The sequence below is a fragment of the Trifolium pratense genome, linkage group LG5 (assembly GCF_020283565.1).
Source record: "Trifolium pratense cultivar HEN17-A07 linkage group LG5, ARS_RC_1.1, whole genome shotgun sequence".
Classification (NCBI taxonomy): Eukaryota; Viridiplantae; Streptophyta; class Magnoliopsida; order Fabales; family Fabaceae; genus Trifolium; species Trifolium pratense.
In genome coordinates this window covers 4,150,984-4,171,597 of record NC_060063.1, presented here as the reverse complement: position 1 = coordinate 4,171,597, position 20,614 = coordinate 4,150,984, and the positions used below count along the sequence as shown (strand labels likewise).

Sequence of the window (20,614 nt, the reverse complement as noted above, 5' to 3'; positions counted from 1 at the left end):
TTCAACTTTATTTGGTCAATGAGTTTGAAGTTAGGTGGCCAAACCCATGAACGGTAAACAATTTCAAAAGGATTATTGAGATACATCAAACATTCATGTTAAAGAGTGAACAATTTATGTAATAAAAAATATAGTAATATAGATAGAAAGAAAAAATAAAGTATTTGAATAGAGGGTGAAGGAGTTTATAGGTGAAGAGAGGAATAGAGTTTTTAATTTTGTTGTTTAAAGGGAGTTTGAAGGTAAGTTTGTATTTATAGAGTAGTTGAAGAGAGGATGAAAAGCACATTTGTTGAATGTGAAGGGAGGTTGTAACTTGTAAGGAGAGTAGGTGAAGAGTTGTTGAAATTCATAACTAATGTGAAGGAGGTTGAGTATAACTATTAACTAGTACAAGAGTAGGTGAAGAGATGTTTCAAGGATACAGATTGCGTGCATTCAAAGACCATGACTGCATGCAGTTAGCAAAATCAGAGCCGTCTGATTGAGATCAGATAGTTTAAATTTAAAGTCAGAAACTTTAATGTTTTAGAAAATTAAAACTGCATCAAGATCTATGCATTCAATTTTGATCAGACGGTTAGCAACTTCTGACTGCAGCCTGACTGCATGGTTGCCGACTTCATAGAATCCAATTCCATGTTTCAAGGAGGTTTCAACGTGAAACGATTTTGAAGAATTAATTTGCATATTTAGAGTAAGGAAATATTACAATGGAAAAAGTTATCCCCACTAAAATTTGATATATTGTTCAAAAAAAGAAAATAATAAATAAATTAGAATATTTCATCAAAATTTGAATTATGTATCTTCTTTCAATTGTTTTTTATTATTAAAGAGTCCCTTCGTCCCAAAATATAAATAAAAATTGATCAAATAAAATTGATATGTTTAGTCCAAATTCATCAACTTTTTTTGACCAACTTTTTCTTATGTTTTGGGACGGAGGCAATATTATTATAAGGGCAGACCCAATACTAAAAGGGGCCTAAAACGAATTTAAAGTAAGATTTTTTTGTTTATTCAGAAAAAGAGTAAAGGTATCAAACAAAAGTGAATAATATAAAAAATCTTTTTTAATACAAAGTCTCAAATATTTTTTCATTATTCAAAAAAATAAAAAGTCTCGCATTGATTTATACCGTGAAAGACACTATTTTTTCTTTTTCAAAGGCCTTTGTCTTTATTTTGAGGCTATTTTCTTGGCGTGAACTAAAGAACTTATGACTTATAAGACCTCCTATGCTTGATAAATTTTTAATATTTTTAAGAGTCTAAAATCCTTACTTGAGTTGCGTTATCCTTACGCCTTTTACCTATGCTTTCTACATTTGCCTTACCCTTACTTGATATTGCAGCAAATTTGATGATTTGCTGAATATTTGACAATATGTTAGTTAGTGTTTAGAATATCATTCATGTTATCAATTGCTTAATATACTAGTGAAATTTATGGGTGTACATGACCCAACACAACCGGAAAATCCATTCAATTCAATAGTTTCAGATTAGTTTCAACTCTATTCCACACAATAATTTTAACGAAAATATCATCTAAATAATAACTCGATATTTGGTCAGGCTGGTTCGAGGTGACCATTCGATTATCCATCTCATCACATTATGCATGTATTTTTATTAATTTTATTTCTTTTCAAATGATTTTCAAAGATGGAATTAATCAAACAAATGATTTCTGTTTTGTTTGAGTTCTATAGTTTGACAAGTTAATACAAACTCAATTCTTTTTGCTCAAGTGAATCATCACACAAAGATAGGGCAAGAGTTGGCACAGCATAAGCATGGCACAAGTATGCAGGTGATAGGCACGATAGGTGCAACACTACTATCACCGCAGTAGGTGCAACATATGCGCAGGATGAGTAATTCTTGCACACGAAGCAATGCTTAACAAAACTAAGATAATAGATGGAGTGTTTGTTGCAATCAATTTTCATTAGAGGTGAAGTAGAGTGATTACAATATGTATTTATAGCAATATCTTGCATGCCAAGTAACTAACATTTGTTACTTTAACTATCTTACCACACACGGTTAAGGATTCTAACTAACACTAAATCATCAACTGGTTACGGATTATACACAACAGCAAGAACACTATTTAAATATATAGTGTCGGTTGGACTATGGGGAACCAACTATATCGTCCTGTTATTATCGGCTTCCAATGGAGGTAATACAACATACATCATCATCAATTGTGTCCATATCATTCTCTTGTTGGAAGGTGGTTCTTTCATTTATATCATGTTTGAAAATTTCAGGCCTACACAGAAAACATGATTGAAATTGTGAGTGTTTAATTGAAGAAAAATATAGAGAATATGAGTAAATCTGATTTTTCGGACTTGTTCGTGGAAAATAACTTCAGCAATGAGTTTCTAACCTTCTTTCTACATATATTTTCATTCGTTTCAGCCATATCACCTACGTTGACCTGCATTGCAGCAACAGATTTATCAGTGAGTAGTATATATGCATAATACGGCGTTTATTTGACCTGCATTGCAGTAACAGGTTTATCAGTGAGTAGTATGCATAATGCAGTGTGGAAAACTTACCCCAAAAATTTCATGAAGCTGGAGATTTTGGTACTGATCTAGTAGGAGACGAAAGAACAGGTTTTGGTGGTATTTCCAATGAATTCATGTTGCATTCTAACATTTCAATCACTCTACTCATTGTAGGCCTATCATTTGGAAATGTTTGAATGCACCATAAACCTACAACGGTCATTCTCTTTGCGATCTCATCTTCTTCTGAGGCAATGACTTCGCCCGGTCTTAAATAACCGCCTAGATCAAGTCTACTGTACACAGTACACCCAATAAGGAAAGTATATCTCACTTGTGTGACTTGCATCAGCACGAAGGTTTTTCCTCCCTCCAACCATTTCCAACAACATCATTCCTTAACTATAAACATCAGACTTGTGTGAAACTCGTCCAAAATTTCTATTCCACAGCTCAGGAGCTACATATCCCATTGTCCCTCTAGCACCTGACATCGAAATAATGCTCTCTTTCTTCGGGCAAAGTCTTGCCATCCCAAAATCTGATATCTTTGGACAAAAGTTCTCATCCAAGAGAATATTATGAGGTTTGAGAAGGGTGACAACATTAACATGAGAGGTTTTAGTAATGCTAGAAACCTCATTCATAAAATCTTCACCATTTCTTTTGGATGACTTTAATATCCTTACAGCCACAGGGCGATCATCGAGTATCTTTCCTTTGTATACAGCACCATAACCACCTTGTCCTAATTCAACTTTGAAGTTGTTGGTCATTTTCTTGATATGTGAGAATTTGTATCTTCTAACAGGAAAGGGTTCATGAGTTTTTAAGAATTTTTCGATCTCTTGGTTATTTTTTGTTGACTTGTATTTGAAGCAAAAGATTGTGATACATACGGATAATGCTACAAATACTGCACCTGCACTTCCTGTTAGGAGGCTTAGTCAATGTATTTATGATTAAGCAAAAATTTACATATTTTTCTTTGCATAGTTAATACTAATAGTTCACTTATAAAATAAATAGTCCAAACTAATCAACACAGATAGGAAATTAAATGTATCACCTATAATGATTTTTATTTTCCCTTGTCTGCTCAACTGCTTACCTGCAACAGCTGTAAAAACATCATAGACAAATCTGTTAGAGCATTGGTTACTCTTAAAAAATATTAACTTTATCTTGAATATTTGACAGCTGACGTAAACAATCAAAGATGCAAATATTGTTCGGCAAAAAATCTAATAAGACATCGGGAGAAGAAAGAATACCGGTTGATGGTGTTACTCCGTCTATTGGTGCCACAGATTTCTCCGGCGAGAGACAGAAAATTGCATTTTCTGATGTATTGTATCCACATCTCCCACCAGATTTAATGCAACCATCACATTCGTCTTCTCCCACACCACTCCACCCAACCTCGAATCCTTCATCTAAAACATCCACCACAATATCCGAGTCGTTTGTGAAGGAATTCTTCAAGCCAGAAACTGTGATACTATTTTTACACTTCATAACAATGAAATCAGCCAATTTGGCACTTGACACTAGGTATGCATCACGAGGTTTACCCTCTATGAGGCAAGAAATTACTTCGAAAACTTCTGAACTCAAAGTAGAGGACTGTGAAAGAGGACCACATTCATACAATAGAGTATAGTTTTCATTATTGGCAGTGTACTTGAAGAAATTCAAATCTAAGTTTACATCAATATATTGCTTAGGACAAGAATGCACAACATTGGAATCGTAACCCCATAAATCGTCCCTTGCAATCCTCAAAAGTTGAGATGTTTGATTTATTTGAAGGATGTGAAACTTTTGCGACTTTATGTCAATAGTTAAATTGCCATGTTGGCAATCAAGCTTGAAGTTTGGATGGCCACAATAACTTGGTTGAATGTTAAAACTCCAAAATGGATAACTAATATTGCTGAAATTTCCACAGTCAAAAGGTGCACAAGATGCGTACATTACCGCATTAGTAGTGGCGTGCTTTTGGAATTGGATTAAGAATAAGAGTGAGAGGAAGAGGAAGAGAAATGTGTTGATAGTGAAAGGAAAAGATGGTAGAAGAAGAGGTAGACGCGTTTGAGAAGAAGAATATTTATCCATAGTGATTTTCATAGTTTCTCTCTACCAGTAAACTACTGTTACTAGAACAAACTAACTATGTACACTATGGATGAACTCATCCAAATTGATTCCTCTTGTTGGTTTAAAGGTTTTCTCCGACCTTGAATCTGCAGCAGAAAGAAAACATCTGCTGTCATATATATAAAATAATTACACATGAACAAAAGATAGACGGGCTACACCGCTATTTACTCACTTTCAAGAGTAGCCAAATCCTCCACTGGATTATACTGCTCATAAACTATGTTGGAAAACGGTTATTGGACGTTCTCGGTGTATTATACTGTTATGGTCTAGTCATCTCCAAAATCATAAATCAATCTTTTGGTATGATTTCTCTGTGACGGTTTGGTATGTTGTATGTTTCATGGAATGACATGTAAAATTACAAAATAAGAATTCAATTTTCTTCATTAGCAGGGAGTGTTATTTTGTAGAAATACAGCAATCATGACATTATGTAACAAATTACTTACAAAGAAATTTCATACCTTGTTAATCAAGCCTTTTGATGGCAACTAAGACAGGATCACCATTTCCATCAACAAGACTTTGTGACTCTTTCAGATCCTGAAAACTCAAGTTTCTCTTTGCTCTTTTACTTCAAGTGTACGTTGTTCTTTCACCTCTACCATTTGATTATTGTTATCCACATGCATGAAATTTTCAACTGCATCTTGATGGTGACATGAATCCATGTGGACCCTATTCTTTCTCCTCCTCTTCCTGCAATCACTCATTATTTGCACGTATTCATGCAATCAGTGTTTGTGTGACCGTCTGATAAAAAATGGACGGTGCATATCTCGAACAAATTTTAATTTACAGAGTTTGATTTATGAATCGTCAGGTACGCATTCACTGGCTTTATGAATGCGTAGTTAGCGACTACAGGGAATCTCGGTACGACATAATAGTAAGTGGGATCCATGCCTATAATGCAGTTGTTGGCACACATTTGTCTAACAATATTATGCTAGACAAAACTTATTTGTCTTTTCTAAATAGATATTTGGTAGTGGTTATTAACAACTTTAAATTTTTCCTATTAAAATTAAACATTTATTGTTAGTAGTCCTCATCGTTTATTTACCAACAAAAATAATTCAAAGATGAAATAAATCAAACAAATGATTTCTACTGTGTTTGTGTTCTATAGTTTGACAAATTACACCCGACGTACTAGCTCAGTGGTAAGAGTTTAGCCTTATAATCTCAAGGTGCTAAGTTCAAATTCCATCAGGGACAAATGTAAAATACTAGTTATTAGTATCACTTAAATTGATAAAAAAAAAGTTTGACAAGTTAATGCAAACTCAATTCATCCTGTTTTTAGTAGAGTTCAAACATGTAATTATGATGTAAATACTAAAGATAATTAGCACACAGAGATATTCATCTGTATCTGAATTGGATTCTAATCTTTATCTACCTGCAACTCAACAGATCTCATCCTATAATTAGTATTGGCTTCCAATGGAGCTAGTCCATCATCATCATCACTTGTGTTCTTTATATTTAAATAATGTGTACAAATTTCAGGCCTACACAAAAACCATGATTGGAAATGTGAGTATTTGGTATCCTTATGGATACTACACAAAACCATGATTTAAAAATAGTGATGATTTCCATGAAAGGTGTTAATGAGTTATTGATACAACGGAAGTCCAAGATATAAATTCACAAGGTAAGTAGATAAAGCTGCTGCACAAACTAAAACAAGAACCCAAAATCGCAGGCTCTCAGACACGAAGCATCAGCAACGAAAACTCCAAGAAGCACACCGGAGGATGATAATCAATAGACATACCAGCTAATAACCAAAACATAACCTCCTTGCCATTTTAAATCAAAGGACCAAGGACCTGAACAACCATTAGAACAAATACTACGACTGAAGAGAATGTAGCTCAAATAAGCCCCTTTTCATGATATGTACCATCAACAATGTGTGGCTTGATCAAAGTTGAATTTGTGGATCTAAAATTCAAAAGGATTCATGTTAGACAAGAAAGTGAAGCAGCAAAACACATAAAAAGAACAAAAACACAAAAGGAAAGTGAACTTACTTTCAAGAAGTTGAAACCAAGCTTTCAACATAACCCTTCAAAGAGAACCAAGCTTTCAGCCTACCGTCACCGTCGAGTATATAAACTTTACACTTCTATGATTATCACTAATAGTGACTGTTATTTTGTAGAAATGCAGCAATCATAGCATTATGTAACAAATTACTTACAAAGAAATTTCATATCTTGTTAATTAAGCCTTTTTCCAATAAAGTTTTCTCTAATGTAAACGATGCAAGGGACAAAGAACAACCCATCTACATAAAATGTAGCCAAAAATATATTTACAATCCATGGACTATGGCCCCAAAACTTCTTTCAACTTTCGTCCGGCCAATTGTTTAAAGTTTTGGGGTCAAATCCATGGACAGTAAACATATTTTAAAAGGAATGTTTGAGACATAGGTCACACACTCATGAAAAGTGGCAGGGTCACTATTATCCCGAGAATAAGTTATAAAACATTGGTCAAAAGAGGAAGCAAACTTCTTTCAACTTTGTCTAGTCAATTAGTTTGAAGTTGGGTGGCCAAAACCATGAACCGTAAACAATTTCAAAAGGATTATTGAGATACATAAAAAATATAGTAATATAGATAGAAGACAAAAAATAAAATATCTGAAGAGAGAGTGAAGGAGAGGATGAGAGACACATTTGTTGAATGTGAAGGGAGGTTGTAACTTGTAAGTAGAGTAGGTGAAGAGTAGTTGAAATGCAAAATTAATGTGAAGGGGGTTGAGTATAGCTATTACTGTAACTAGTAAGGTTGAAGAATTAGTTGAAGAAATTTTTAGAGTAAGGAAATATTACAATGGCAAAAGTTACCCCTACTAAAATTTGAGGTATTGTCCAAAAGAAGCAAAACAATAAATAAATTAGAATATTTTATCAAAATTTGAATTATTTCATATCTTCTTTCAATTGGTTTTAATATTAAATAATCAATCGTTAGTTAGTTCAGTGATGATTGACGCTGAACTTGGTAGGGAGGACCGCGGTTCGATCCCCCGCAACTGCGATGGGAGGGGGCTAGAACCACTTGATGTCAGAACTGACTCCCGAACCAGATTAAACTGGTGGTGAAAACAAAAAAAAATATTAAAGAGGTATATATATCTATAACGGCAGACTTAATATTAAAAGAGGTCTAAAGTGAATCTTAAAATGAGATTTCTTTGTATATTCAGAAAAAGAGTAAACGTATTAAACAAAAGTGAATAATATAAAAAAGTCCCATATTTTTCATTATTTAAAAAAATAAAAAGTCTCGCATTGTTTTGTATCGTGAAAGACACTATTTTTTCTGTTTTAGAGGCCTTTATCTTTATTTCGAGACCATTTTCTTGGCGTGAACTAAAGAACTTATAACTTGAAATTCGATATATCTTCTTTCATGTTGTTTAATTATCAACCTAATGATGTCCTATTATCTATGTTTTCTGTATTTGCTATAGCATGAAATAAAGATATTTAAAGGTCTAAGACATTTTTTATTATAAGGCCATAAAAATTAAACAAGATTTTGTGAAAATACATAAAATCTAATTTTTGTTAAGTACAACAGTTTGAATCAATGTAAAAGAAGACATGGACAATCACCTTTATAACTAAAGAAAGATTTTAAAATATGTATTAGAGATGATGAAGGTGCTTTTATTCTAGTTAAAAAAATTGTGGTTTTCTTCAAAGAGTGAAGTGTATGTTGATGAAGCATTTGAACTTTTTGTGGTGTTTAACTGGGTTCATGAACTTAATTTAGGTCTAGTGAAATTTGAGTTGGATTCGAAAAGAGTGGCCGATAGTTTCCATTCCTCAAAATTTGACACATGGTTTAGTGTGATTGTTGAGCATTGTATTGAACAGATTTTAATTAATGAAATGTTATGTGTACATTTTCATATAAAAAAAAATTATTAAAATTTTTTGAGTTGTTAATTTTTATTTTATTTTTAGGGTTTAACCAATGTGAAAGAAGACTTGGGGAAATCACCTTTATGTGAAAGAAATTATTTTCTTTTAATTTCCATTTATCACATAGTCTTAAGAATTGCAAATTGAAGTTAATAAAAGGAATTCCGATTTTATAAACTATACATTCCTAAAAAAGGATTTTAAATGAAGATTTTCTGAAAAAATAAATTAAATTTGTTTCATTTCTCACATGAATCTGTTAAGAAGTCCCACATCGGTTGAGAGATGGCCTGACTAAGTGTTTATAAACTAGAGGCAATCCTCACCTTACAAACCGGTTTTGTAAGGATGAGTTAGGCTCAATACTCAAATTTTAAGATGGTATCAGAGCCTCTCAAAGATCCGTTGGGCCACCCGATATCGGGTCACCTACCATTTATATCCGCGTACCAAGCCCAATAGCGCTGGACGCGAGGGGGTGTGTTAAGAAGTCCCACATCGGTTGAGAGATGGCCTGACTAAGTGTTTATAAACTAGAGGCAATCCTCACCTTACAAACCGGTTTTGTAAGGATGAGTTAGGCTCAATACTCAAATTTTAAGAGAATCATGATTACAAGATGAACAGAGGCCGGGAAACTGAAATCTTATTACCTGATTCTAAAAACAATATTAAAACAATTCAAAAATTTCTTCTCTAGTTTTGCTATATTTGTTTTTACCTAATTCTGAAAAACAATATTAAAACAATTAAAAAATTATTCTACACATTTAAATTCAAATTGAATCCCTTTTCAATTAACAATGAAATTGAAACTGAAATCTTATTAGTAGTTCTCAGTTTCTCACCATTGATTTACCCAGAAAAAAAATATTCAAAAAGAAATTAATGAAACAAAATTTTCAGCTCTGATTGTGTTCTGTAGTTTGACAAGTTAATGAAAACTCAATTCTTTTTGGTTGAGTTCAAAGATGTAATGATGTAATTGCTCAAGCCAATCAGCACACAAAAATAGGACAAGCTACAAACTCATGTAATTACACATGATTATATGGCACACTAAAACAATGGAAATATGTACTATACAAGTGTTGGGGAGTCCGGGGGAGCTCGGGAGAAACAATAGGCCAATGCTCTAGGACCACAAGAGAGGGAGACGCCACATCCCAACCCTGTTAGTTTAATGAGTCGCCTCTCTTATAAATTCAACATTCTTCCCACACATAGTCGATGTAGGACTTAACCACCCATAGTTGAAACCCAACAACAAGCTACAAACTCATGTAATTACACATTTGCAAACTTGTTAGTAAGCAAATTATAAACATCTTCCATGAATGGACGATCGGATGATCTGCTTTTAGTGCAAAGCATAGCAACCTCAATAACCAGTTTAATCTCTTGCATTGAACCGACAGAGGTCGCTTCATTACCATTGTAAACTTCTCTTAGAAGAACCTCCTGTGAATTGCTGTGAATGTTGGCTGCTGCATTTGTCAACTTTCCGCCAGTTAAAATTTCTAGAATCATCTTCCCAAAATTGTAGACATCATTGCTGAGTTCCTCTGTCATTACTTCATTGTATTCTGCCATTAAAAATAAACCTAAAGTCAGTGTTGATATGGCTATGAAGCATGGACACAGACGTGGATACTGGACACGACACATACATTGACACGTCGACACCGATAATAATTTAAAAAAAATACATAATTCAATGTAATTATAAGTGTCAGTGTCGTGTCGGTGTCCGACACGGGACACTCCTAATGTGAGAAGTGTCTGTTTCATGGTGATATAGTGTTCTTTGTAAGTATCAAGGGTGGATTTTAGAACAGGTTAGTTAGGTTTATCTTATGACTTATGACATGTCCAACTTATTTGAATTAGCTGTTCACAATCAATTTTTAAAATAGCTTACAAAACAAAACAATTTCACTACAATACCTCTTGATTATAGAAGTAGCTTATATAATAATTAAGTACTTATTTAACAAAGACATAATTAAACTGTGTTTCAAATGCATCCTGAGGTATGTGAATATGGGCTGCTAGGATTTATTAGTTGTTGCATAAAGCCATGTACCTTTTATGCACTTCATAATCTTACTGATTTTTACATAGTTAAGAATGGGAATAAAATAATTGATGTAGAAATATCTCTTAATTCATTCTTACGTACGCTGCACAAACTTTAGTCATACCTGTTTCCTGCATAGTTTTAGTTGGAGATGCGCCATTGCTCAACTGTAAGACTTGTTTAAACCCAAATTCAGCTAAATGGGGTTCCATATTTTCATCGAATACAATGTTGCTAGATTTCAAGTCTCCATGTGGTATAGCCGGGTAACATTCATGATGAAGAAAGCACAGTCCCCTTGCAATTCCAACCACTGTTTTGAATTTAGCTGCCCAATCCCATTTCATTCCAATTTTCTCAGCCAAGTTTCCATTCGGTAAGTAATCATACAAAAGGTAAACTAGTTGCTGGTTATGGCAAAAGCCCAATAATCTGATTAAATTCTTGTGCCTTGCATTTCCTAGTCTCATTATAAATTCCGACACACCATTAATGCTCCTATTTTCCCATTCAATCTTCTTGACTAATACTGTTATACCTGTTGGAAGAACTGCTTTCGTAACTACGGTTGATGGTGATGGAATATGCGTATGTTCGGTTGCAACAACATTGAAGCTTATCAAGACATCGTTCGCTGTGAATTGAGGAAGTCCAACAAATGAAACCATTTTCCATTGACTTTTAAATCCCTTTCTGAAATGAAGTATTCCAAAAGCCAATACCAGAAGGATTATTAGCAACCCTACAGAGAGTAACAAAATATGCGTAAGCTTCTGAGTTCCTTTGCTACTGAATATTCCTACTCTCTCAAAACATGGTCTTAGAGGAGCTCCGCATAGCTCCGAGTTTCCAACAAATGCACTGTTATTCATCAATTTAAATGTCTTTGCATTTGGTATTGAACCTGAGATATTGTTGAAAGACACATTGAGAAGATGTAAACTTGATGAACTACCAAACTTTTCAGGTATGGGGCCATTGAACTTGTTATTAGATAAATCTACAATTTCAAGAATAGGGATACTTGCAAGCTCGTCAGGTATTTGACCCGTCATATTATTGTCAGGCAATTCGATTGTCACAAGAGCTTGACATTTCGAAACACTTTTTGGGATTGTTCCAGATAAGTTGTTTCTACCAAGATCAATTGTTGAAATTGATTTGCAGGAGTCAAATGAAGGAAGAATGCCTAAAATACCACAAGAAGATGCTGAGAAATTTTGAAGTTTTGGCAAAGACCATATTAATGTAGGGATGATGCCTCCTAATTGCTTATTATAAGAGACATTAAAATACTCCAATTGAGTAGCTTGAGAAATATCCAAGGGAATCCCACCAACAAATTTGTTCAATGACAAATCAACATATGTGATATCAGGAAGATAGCTGAATTTTAAAGGGACTTCATCTGAGAATGAATTATCTTCCAGGCGAAGTCGAACAAGGGAAGAACAATTCGAGATCGAGAAAAGACTACCTGTGAATTTGTTTGAAAACATGATTAGCTTCACCAGTACTCCACCTAGACAAATGTCTTCTGGTATGCTGCCATTGAATTTGTTTGTGGAGACATCCACCCACTTGAGTTTGGAGTTTTTACCTAAACTCTTGGGGAGTAATCCAGAGAAGTGATTGTTCCAAATGAGTAAAGTTTCCAAGGATCTTAGTTCTGCAATCCCATCAGGGACAGTTCCACTCATGTCATTATACATGAGACTAAGTAGTCTTAAGCTTTTCAGCTCTGAAAAGCTTTCAGGAATTGACCCTGAAAGGAAATTATCAGAGAGATCTAAATTTGTGAGAGGTTTAATATTGCTGAAGTCACTTGGTATTGATCCTGTGAGTTGGTTTCTGAATAGAAAAAGTGATTGCAAACTTGTGAGGTTGGAAAATTCCTTTGGAATTGGTCCAGATAGATTTGCACCAGCTATGTCGAGATAACGAAGCTGGCTCAAATTACCTAGTTGAGGTGGAATGAAACCCTGATAAAAGTTGTAGCCAATCTCCATATGTGTCACTGTTTTGAGGTTACCAAGTTCTGGAGGTATACTTCCAGATAGAGAATTTCCAGCTAAATGAAGAAACTCAAGGCTTCTGAAAGAACCATATTCAGATGGAATTGTTCCTCTGAAGTAACTACCAGCTAGGTTGAGAATCTTAAGATACTCCAATTCTGAAAATTCAGCAGGTAATTGACCTGAAAAGCTGTTGCTAAAGGCATCAAGTACAACCAAATTTTTGAGTTTAGGAATTCCTTTTGGGAATTGACCTGAGAAATTGTTTCTGCTTATATCCAAGCTTTTTAAGCTTGTGAGGTTGAAAATTTCTGGTGGAAGATTCCCAGAGAAGAAATTATAACTTATGTTGAAATCAGTAACATTTGTGAAGACACTTAATTGGTTACCTGATAGTATACCTCCTAGTTTCTTCATGGAAAGGTCTATTGAAGTTACAATTGAGTCCTTGTTACACTTGATGCCAGACCAAGAACATGCATAGGAACTTCCACTTGATGATGCCACCACCCAGTCATGCAAGCTATTATCATAATCTATAAGCTCAGATTTTAGACTTAAGAGTGCTTGTGAATAAGGATCAATTGCTAAAGACGGTGTTAAGATGAAAGCAGAGAGAAGATTAATGAAGTAGAAGAATTTGAAAATCTCCATTGGAACTTGGAGAGAACAAGGAAGAGGGACAATTGTAACTACACTAGACAAAGGCAATGCTGTCAGTGTAAAATAAAGTTTTAAGTATTACTGATAGAATTTCTTTTGCCATGCTACCAATTTTATCGCGCCTCCTACGAATTTACCAAAATATCTCTGTCCGCTACTTAGGTAGCAGATACCCCAAAAGACACCCTACCAATTTTTTTATTTTTTTTTATAACGTCTGCTACTTAAATAGCAGACGGCATTTACAAAATTTCTCAAAAATTTCTCATTTTTACAACATCCGCTATTTAAATAACGGAAGGGTAAAAATAAAAACGCATAGGGCGCGCGAGAAGTAGATAGGCAGCAAAAGAAAATCTTTTATTATTTGCTTTGTGGTATGAGGATTGCATGGGGAATAGAGAAAAGGAAAGGGTACTGTGCACGTGAAACAAAAAGGAAAATGACTATTTGTGAAGATTCAATTCAACTAAAGTAATATTTGGTATGAAAAAAAGAGATAATGACTATTTGTGATTGATTAGTTGGTCCAAGAACATTAGTATATGGGTTGCTTTGGGGGCAAGAGGGGACCCTATGAGTTTATTTATTTGAATGGTGTTCGCCATTACGAAATAAAGTTTCAAATCTGAAATTATCTTTTTCCAACTTTTTCATTTGGGGAGAATCCCTTTAAGTAGAAAGACGTCATGGCTAATTAAAACTACCTTTTTTTTTTTTTTATTGACTGATTACTTTTATTTTTTTATGTGCCATGTGGGACATGGGATCAAATTCGTCCATATTCTCATTGTTTATGTGTGAATTGAGATCATGTTTCATATCATGTAGATTTTTGCTTGACTCGGTATATGTGTATCTTAATTAGAATGAAGGACACCATCATTTTATGCACTTTGGCTCTACAGTTAAACTAAAATTAGCAAATCAATTTAATGTTTTTCTTATGTCAGTGTAAGTTTTTATTAAAATCATATGGTGAAGAAGAGATTGTAAGATTTTTCCAGAATAATACTATAAGTTTCTTTTTTATAAAAAAAAATTGTCTTTTTAGGGGTTATTTTGTTTTTCGACCATGTAATTTGAGTGGATTTTGGTTTTTATCCCTATAATTTGTCAAGTCAGCGCCCCCTAAACATGTGGCAGTGGTCCGGTGAGCAGATTATGACCATGTCAGCATTTTTGTGTGACATTGCCACATTGAGTATTAAAACAAAAGTAATATGAAATTACAAGGGCAAATTAAAAGAATTTTTTTTTTTAGGGACTAAAACTCAAATTCGTTAACGTTACATGGAGAAAAAACACTTGAATTGGATTCTAAATCTTCATTTACCTGCAACTCAATAGGTCTCATCCTATTAGTATTTGCTTCCAATGGAGGTAGTCCATCATCATCATCATCACTTGTGTTTATTTCATTCTCATGTTGAGAGGCTGTTCTTTTATTTAAATTGCGTAAAAATTTCAGGCCTGCACAAAAACCATGATTGAAAATGTGAGTATTTGATATCGCTATGGATACTATTAGATGCCAAAATATAATATTCAAGTTTGGTATAGAGAATATGATTCAATAAGTAATGTAATTATAAATCTACAAATCAAAGTTGGTAACAAGAACGCACCATTCTGCAAACTTCTGTAATGTTGGGACTTGTTCATGGAAAAGAACATGAGTAACAAGACATGAAACTTTGCTTCCTGATTCAATGGATTTTTTCTTTCCACTTTCATCAACTACAACGAAGCTCCCTGCAGATTGAGGAAAAAGCTCGGGTTGAGAAAAAAAATTATTTTCAAATTCTTAATTAATACTCTGATAAGTATGACATAGTTTATACACGTAAGCACAATAAGAAAGGAGGAGGGAATCACTCCTAAATGATAGCAACAAACTCAGTGGCTTTTGGATGACTATGTCAGGTGGCAGAGAGAGAAAATAGAATTTAGATGCTATAATTATGGAGTTTACGATGGAGAATATTCATTCAGATATTTTGTCAGTATTGTTACTGCTCTGGGAGATCCAAGGCTTCTCGAATTGCCTTACCTACCTTTTACAGTCTTTATAGTTTTTTTCCTTTTCTTTCATCTCTGTAATAGTTGGCTGAATCCCATATGAACTTCAGCTATTTATATTACTAAAAATAAATATACCAGTTTTCCCTATTTGTCTGCTGTTTTGTGATTTGTGTTAGCAATACAATATTGATCCTATCAATTTGGTATCAGAGCTTTGGTTGTTGTTGATCTTTATCATCAATAATGGAAGTTGCGAGAGCTGATGCGTTAGAACAGAGGATGGGTAACGTCGAAAATACTTTGGATGAGATTCGATTGTTACTACGTGAGCGAAGTCGACCTCGACAAAGGCAAGGAAGGACACGTCGGAGACCGTCGCCTACAGAGGAGGGCAATAGAAGTGACGGTAGCATGGTATCGGGAGAATCGCGTCCTCGTTTTCCCAGGTACCAGGGACACCGACGTAAGCTAGAGATCCCGATATTCAAAGGGGATGATGCTTATGGGTGGTTGGTTCGTATTGAACGGTATTTTCGTTTGAATGAAGTACGCGTTCGTGATAAGTTAGATGCAGCTGTGATCGCCTTAGAGGATAAGGCCTTAAATTGGTTTGTGTGGTGGGAAGAACAAACTGCATCAAGGACTTGGGATGAGTTTAAACTCTCGCTGATTAGAAGATTCCAACCAGGAATTCTTCAAAACTCACTTGGTCCATTGTTGAATCTGAAACAAAAGGGGACAGTTATGGAGTTTAGAGAGCAATTTGAAACGTTGGTAGCTCCAGTAAGAAGAGAAGAGAGAGTGATGTTGGATAGCATATTTTTAAATGGGTTAAAAGAAGAAATTCAAGCTGAGTTGAAGCTCTATGATTGTCGAGACTTAGCAGAAATTATGGATCGTGCCTTGTTGTTGGAGGAAAAGAATGATTCTTTGATGAAACGAGGAGCTGGAGGAAAGGAGAAGGGGGAATGGAAGGATAGAGGCGGTGCAGTAAAGTTTAGAGACCCTGGTGATTTTGGAGGAGCCAAGAGAGATAGTGATAAGAGGGGGGCTGTAGGTGGAGATAAATTCAAAGGCAAATGGTTGAGTTCGACAGAGTTGGAAGATAGGCATAAGAAAGGACTGTGTTTCAAGTGTGGAGATAAATGGGGCAGAGATCACACTTGCAAGTTCAAACATATGAGTTTGAGGCTATGTGATTGGAGTAGTGAGGAAGAGAAGGAGTTGATAGCAGAGGAGGAGAGTGGAGAGGAAGAGCCAGTAAGGGAGTTAAAAAACCTACAGTTGTCATTACACAGCAGAGAAGGGTTCACTTCCAACAAGTCCTTCAAGGTGTGGGTGAGAGTAGGGGAAAGACAAGTGAGGACCTTGATTGATTCAGGTGCCACTAGTAATTTCATAACATTTGGATTAGTGAAAGAATTGAAATTGCCAGTAGTTGATACACCCACCTATGTCATCGAAGTGGGGAACGGGGAGAAGGTGAGAAACAATGGTGTGTGTGAAGGTTTACAATTCAACATTCAAGGGGTTGAATTTAAACAACATTTTTTCATTATGGAACTGAGTGGTTCAGAAATGGTGCTTGGTATGGACTGGTTAGCAAGCTTGGGCAACATAGAAGCTAATTTTAGCAATCTTTGTCTGAAGTGTGAATTAGACGGAAAAAAATACACCATCCAAGGAGATCCAACTATGTGCAACAGTCAAGCAACTTGGAAGACAATGATTAAAGCTTTGTCTGATGAGGGGATGGGATTTTATATACACACGGTCAGTGGTGATGCAACAGAAGCAGTAGAAGGTGGAGATATGTCTGAATGGGGGAAGGTGATTAATGAATTTGCTACAGTTTTTAACATGCCCTCTGGATTACCACCAATTAGAGAGCATGATCATGCTATACTGCTCAAGCCAGATGCCAACATTCCTAATCTGAGGCCATATAGGTACCCGTATTATCAAAAGAATGAGATAGAGAAGATTGTCAAAGAAATGATGCACGCTGGTATCATAAGGCACAGTACCAGCCCATTCTCCAGTCCAGTTTTGCTAGTGAAAAAGAAAGATGAAGGGTGGAGATTTTGCACTGGCTATCTCAGGACTTACAAAAAATTTGCTAGTGTGGTGTATTGGGAGGGTATGAGAAAGAATATTAAGGAATATGTGGATGCTTGTGAGGTGTGCCAGAGAAATAAGTATCAAACTCTGAGTCCTGGGGGTTTGATTCAACCTTTACCGGTACCTAAACAGGTTTGGACTGACATATCTATGGACTTCATAGGTGGGCTACCTAAGGTACAAGGGGTTGACACCATAATGGTAGTGGTAGATAGGCTAACCAAATATGCTCATTTTTTGCCAGTGAAGCATCCTTACACAGCTAAGGATATTGCAGAGCTATTTATCAAAGAAATAGTGAGACTTCATGGATTCCCCAGCTCTATTGTCTCATACAGAGACAAGGTTTCCCTCAGTTCATTTTGGGCAGAAGTTTTCAAACAGGCAGGTACAAGATTGAAGTATAGCAGTGCTTATCACCCTCAGTCAGATGGGCAAACAGAGGTAGTGAATAGATGTCTAGAAACATATTTAAGATGCTTGACTGGTAGACAACCCAAGCAGTGGCCTAGATGGTTAGCGTGGGCAGAATATTGGTATAATACGAATTATCATGCATCTCTGAAATCCACTCCCTTTGAGGCTTTGTATGGGAGAGTACCACCAGTGTTAATAAGAGATGATGTGAGTCTTTCTTCAGTGGAGGAAGTTAACAAGCTTACAGCAGAAAGGAATGTTATGTTGAGAGAAATGCAAGAACAGTTATTGAAGGCACAAGACCAGATGAGGGCACAAGGCAACAAACATAGAAGAGAGGTGGAGTATCAAGTAGGAAATATGGTGTATTTGAAGATCCAACCTTACAAGTTAAGGAAGTTGGCTAATAGATTTAATCAGAAACTAAGCCCAAGATATTATGGGCCTTATGAGATAGAGCAGAAGATAGGTGTTGTGGCTTATAAACTGAAGTTACCTGATGACAGTAGGGTACATCCAGTTTTTCATGCTTCTTTATTAAAGAAAGCTATCTCTCCTAATGTAGAATCTCAACCTCTACCTGCTTGTATGAATGAGCAGTGGCAGTTAGAGCCAGGGCCAGAAGAAGCAATGGATACTAGGAGGAATGAGCAGGGTGAAGTGGAAGTATTAGTGAAATGGCAAGGGCTACCAGAATTTGAGAATTCATGGGAATCAGTTGAGAAAATGAGGAAAGAGTTTCCCGGATTTCTCCTTGAGGTCAAGGAGAGTTTTGAAGGAGGGGGTATTGATAAGTATGACATAGTTTATACACGTAAGCACAATAAGAAAGGAGGAGGGAATCACTCCTAAATGATAGCAACAAACTCAGTGGTTTTTGGATGACTATGCCAGGTGGCAGAGAGAGAAAATAGAATTTAGATGCTATAATTATGGAGTTTACGATGGGGAATATTCATTCAAATATTTTGTCAGTATTGTTACTGCTCTGGGAGATCCAAGGCTTCTCGAATTGCCTTACCTACCTTTTACAGTCTTTATAGTTTTTTTCCTTTTCTTTCATCTCTGTAATAGTTGGCTGAATCCCATATGAACTTCAGCTATTTATATTACTAAAAATAAATATACCAGTTTTCCCTATTTGTCTGCTGTTTTGTGATTTGTGTTAGCAATACAATATTGATCCTATCATACTCCCTCTATACCAAATTATAAGTAGCTTTGAGAAAAAAAAATGTACCAAATAATAAGTCAAGAGCTCAGTAAAATCATCAATGATAACACAAATTCATTAGTTCACCACCTAGACAAAGGCATAATTCGATAAGTAAAACAATTAGTTTTTTGTTTTCCAAAAATCGAATAAATAATACTTAGAGTTGCTTTTAAATCAGGACAATCAGTATTGAATTGCTTCTTAGATTGGACAAATCTCATTTTATCCACATGCTTTTATGAAATTTAGCAGGAAATAGATATAGAGATTTTTCACCATGTGCATCCATGACCCGGAGACAAATTAAAATGGAAAGATAACTAAGAGCTAAACTTCTGTAGTAAAAAAAAAATAAAAAACTAAATCAATAGTAACTATATAAGGGAAAATGTCTAACTTATAATTTTAAAGAACAAACTAATGATTTTGATAAGACCAACCGATACAAAGAGATTATTATTGAGCTTCAAGAATCAATGTTCTGATTGCAAAATGAATAACTATTCAACTATTGTTACACTTCCTATTTATACATTTTTGCTATCCTGAATTGAATTTACCATAATGCCCATTTAGAATCCTTTCCTCCTATGATATACCTTCTTTATTAAAGGCCTGCTGATTTATCCTTTTGCAAAGACATTTTGCAAAGATAAAATGTATCCCCATATTAAATTTGTCAAAGTTATTATTTTAGTCAAAACAAATATAGCAAGTTTTAATTTTAGTCCATAAGACTAAAAATCGAATATTTTCATACTCCCAAAAATTTTGATTTTATTTTTGCTCTTTAATAATAAATTTATGTTATGTTAATGTCGAGATTAGCACCCTTTTATATTCAAGATGTGTTCATGTTATGTTTATCTATTATGTCAAACATTTTTATGTCCATATTATATTTAAAAAATGTCAAAATTATGTCCCTTAAGGACCAAAAACAAAAGAAAATTTTGAGAAGATCGATGAAAACATACCATTTTTATTTTCAAGGACTAAAATCAAAATTCATTATATTTTTAGAGACGAAAAACTTATTCAAATTCAACCCATAATTAAACATAAAAAGTAAATTACAATATATTGGCTATATATATAATAGATATTATTTTTAGACAAAAAAAATAAAAATATTTCATTAAATTTTGATGTATATCTTGTTTCATGTATATTAATTTTCCTGTGATACTTATAAGTTAAATACAAATATAAATGAAATAAAATCAACTAAAATATATTATTCATTTTCACTATCATCAATATCAAAATATACAATATACAAAATGATATTTTTGTCACAACAATAATTGAATCCATGAATGTTAGAAGTCTCCCCAACCTTGCTAAGTATGACCTCTATACATTACATTGGTTGTGGCCATCAAACTTCTATAAGACTTGGGCAGCCAATCATTTTAAAG

The 20,614-nt window shown here is 34.6% G+C and overlaps 2 protein-coding genes across 7 annotated transcripts; both read right to left on the bottom strand.

Annotated features, from left to right (window-relative positions):
- Positions 1-1,969: 1,969 nt before the first annotated feature.
- Positions 1,970-7,321, bottom strand: LOC123887370 (LEAF RUST 10 DISEASE-RESISTANCE LOCUS RECEPTOR-LIKE PROTEIN KINASE-like 2.1). 4 transcript variants are annotated; one of them, XM_045936694.1, is made up of 9 exons: positions 6,746-7,321; positions 6,106-6,656; positions 5,165-5,399; positions 4,870-5,011; positions 3,809-4,780; positions 3,604-3,654; positions 2,583-3,465; positions 2,408-2,458; positions 1,970-2,287 (listed from the first exon to the last, which is right to left on the bottom strand). In XM_045936694.1, the coding sequence occupies exons 5-7, from the start codon at positions 4,662-4,664 to the stop codon at positions 2,933-2,935; spliced, it is 1,440 nt and encodes a 479-aa protein (XP_045792650.1). In that variant the 5' UTR covers positions 4,665-4,780; positions 4,870-5,011; positions 5,165-5,399; positions 6,106-6,656; positions 6,746-7,321; the 3' UTR covers positions 1,970-2,287; positions 2,408-2,458; positions 2,583-2,932. The 4 variants fall into 4 exon arrangements, with proteins under 4 accessions (XP_045792650.1, XP_045792649.1, XP_045792647.1 ...); XM_045936693.1 differs by having other exon boundaries at positions 4,870-5,399; XM_045936691.1 differs by lacking the exon at positions 4,870-5,011.
- A 2,224-nt stretch (positions 7,322-9,545) lies between these two features.
- Positions 9,546-19,497, bottom strand: LOC123887369 (leucine-rich repeat receptor-like protein kinase TDR). Of its 3 annotated transcripts, XM_045936690.1 has the most exons (5): positions 19,218-19,497; positions 15,043-15,169; positions 14,751-14,887; positions 10,861-13,274; positions 9,546-10,242 (listed from the first exon to the last, which is right to left on the bottom strand). In XM_045936690.1, exons 4-5 carry the CDS (start codon positions 13,166-13,168, stop codon positions 9,944-9,946), a joined length of 2,607 nt encoding a protein of 868 aa, XP_045792646.1. In that variant the 5' UTR covers positions 13,169-13,274; positions 14,751-14,887; positions 15,043-15,169; positions 19,218-19,497; the 3' UTR covers positions 9,546-9,943. The 3 variants fall into 3 exon arrangements, with proteins under 3 accessions (XP_045792646.1, XP_045792645.1, XP_045792644.1); XM_045936689.1 differs by lacking the exons at positions 14,751-14,887; positions 15,043-15,169; positions 19,218-19,497 and having other exon boundaries at positions 9,546-9,744; positions 9,927-10,242; positions 10,861-14,702; XM_045936688.1 differs by lacking the exons at positions 14,751-14,887; positions 15,043-15,169; positions 19,218-19,497 and having other exon boundaries at positions 10,861-14,701.
- Between the last annotated feature and the right edge of the window lie 1,117 nt (positions 19,498-20,614).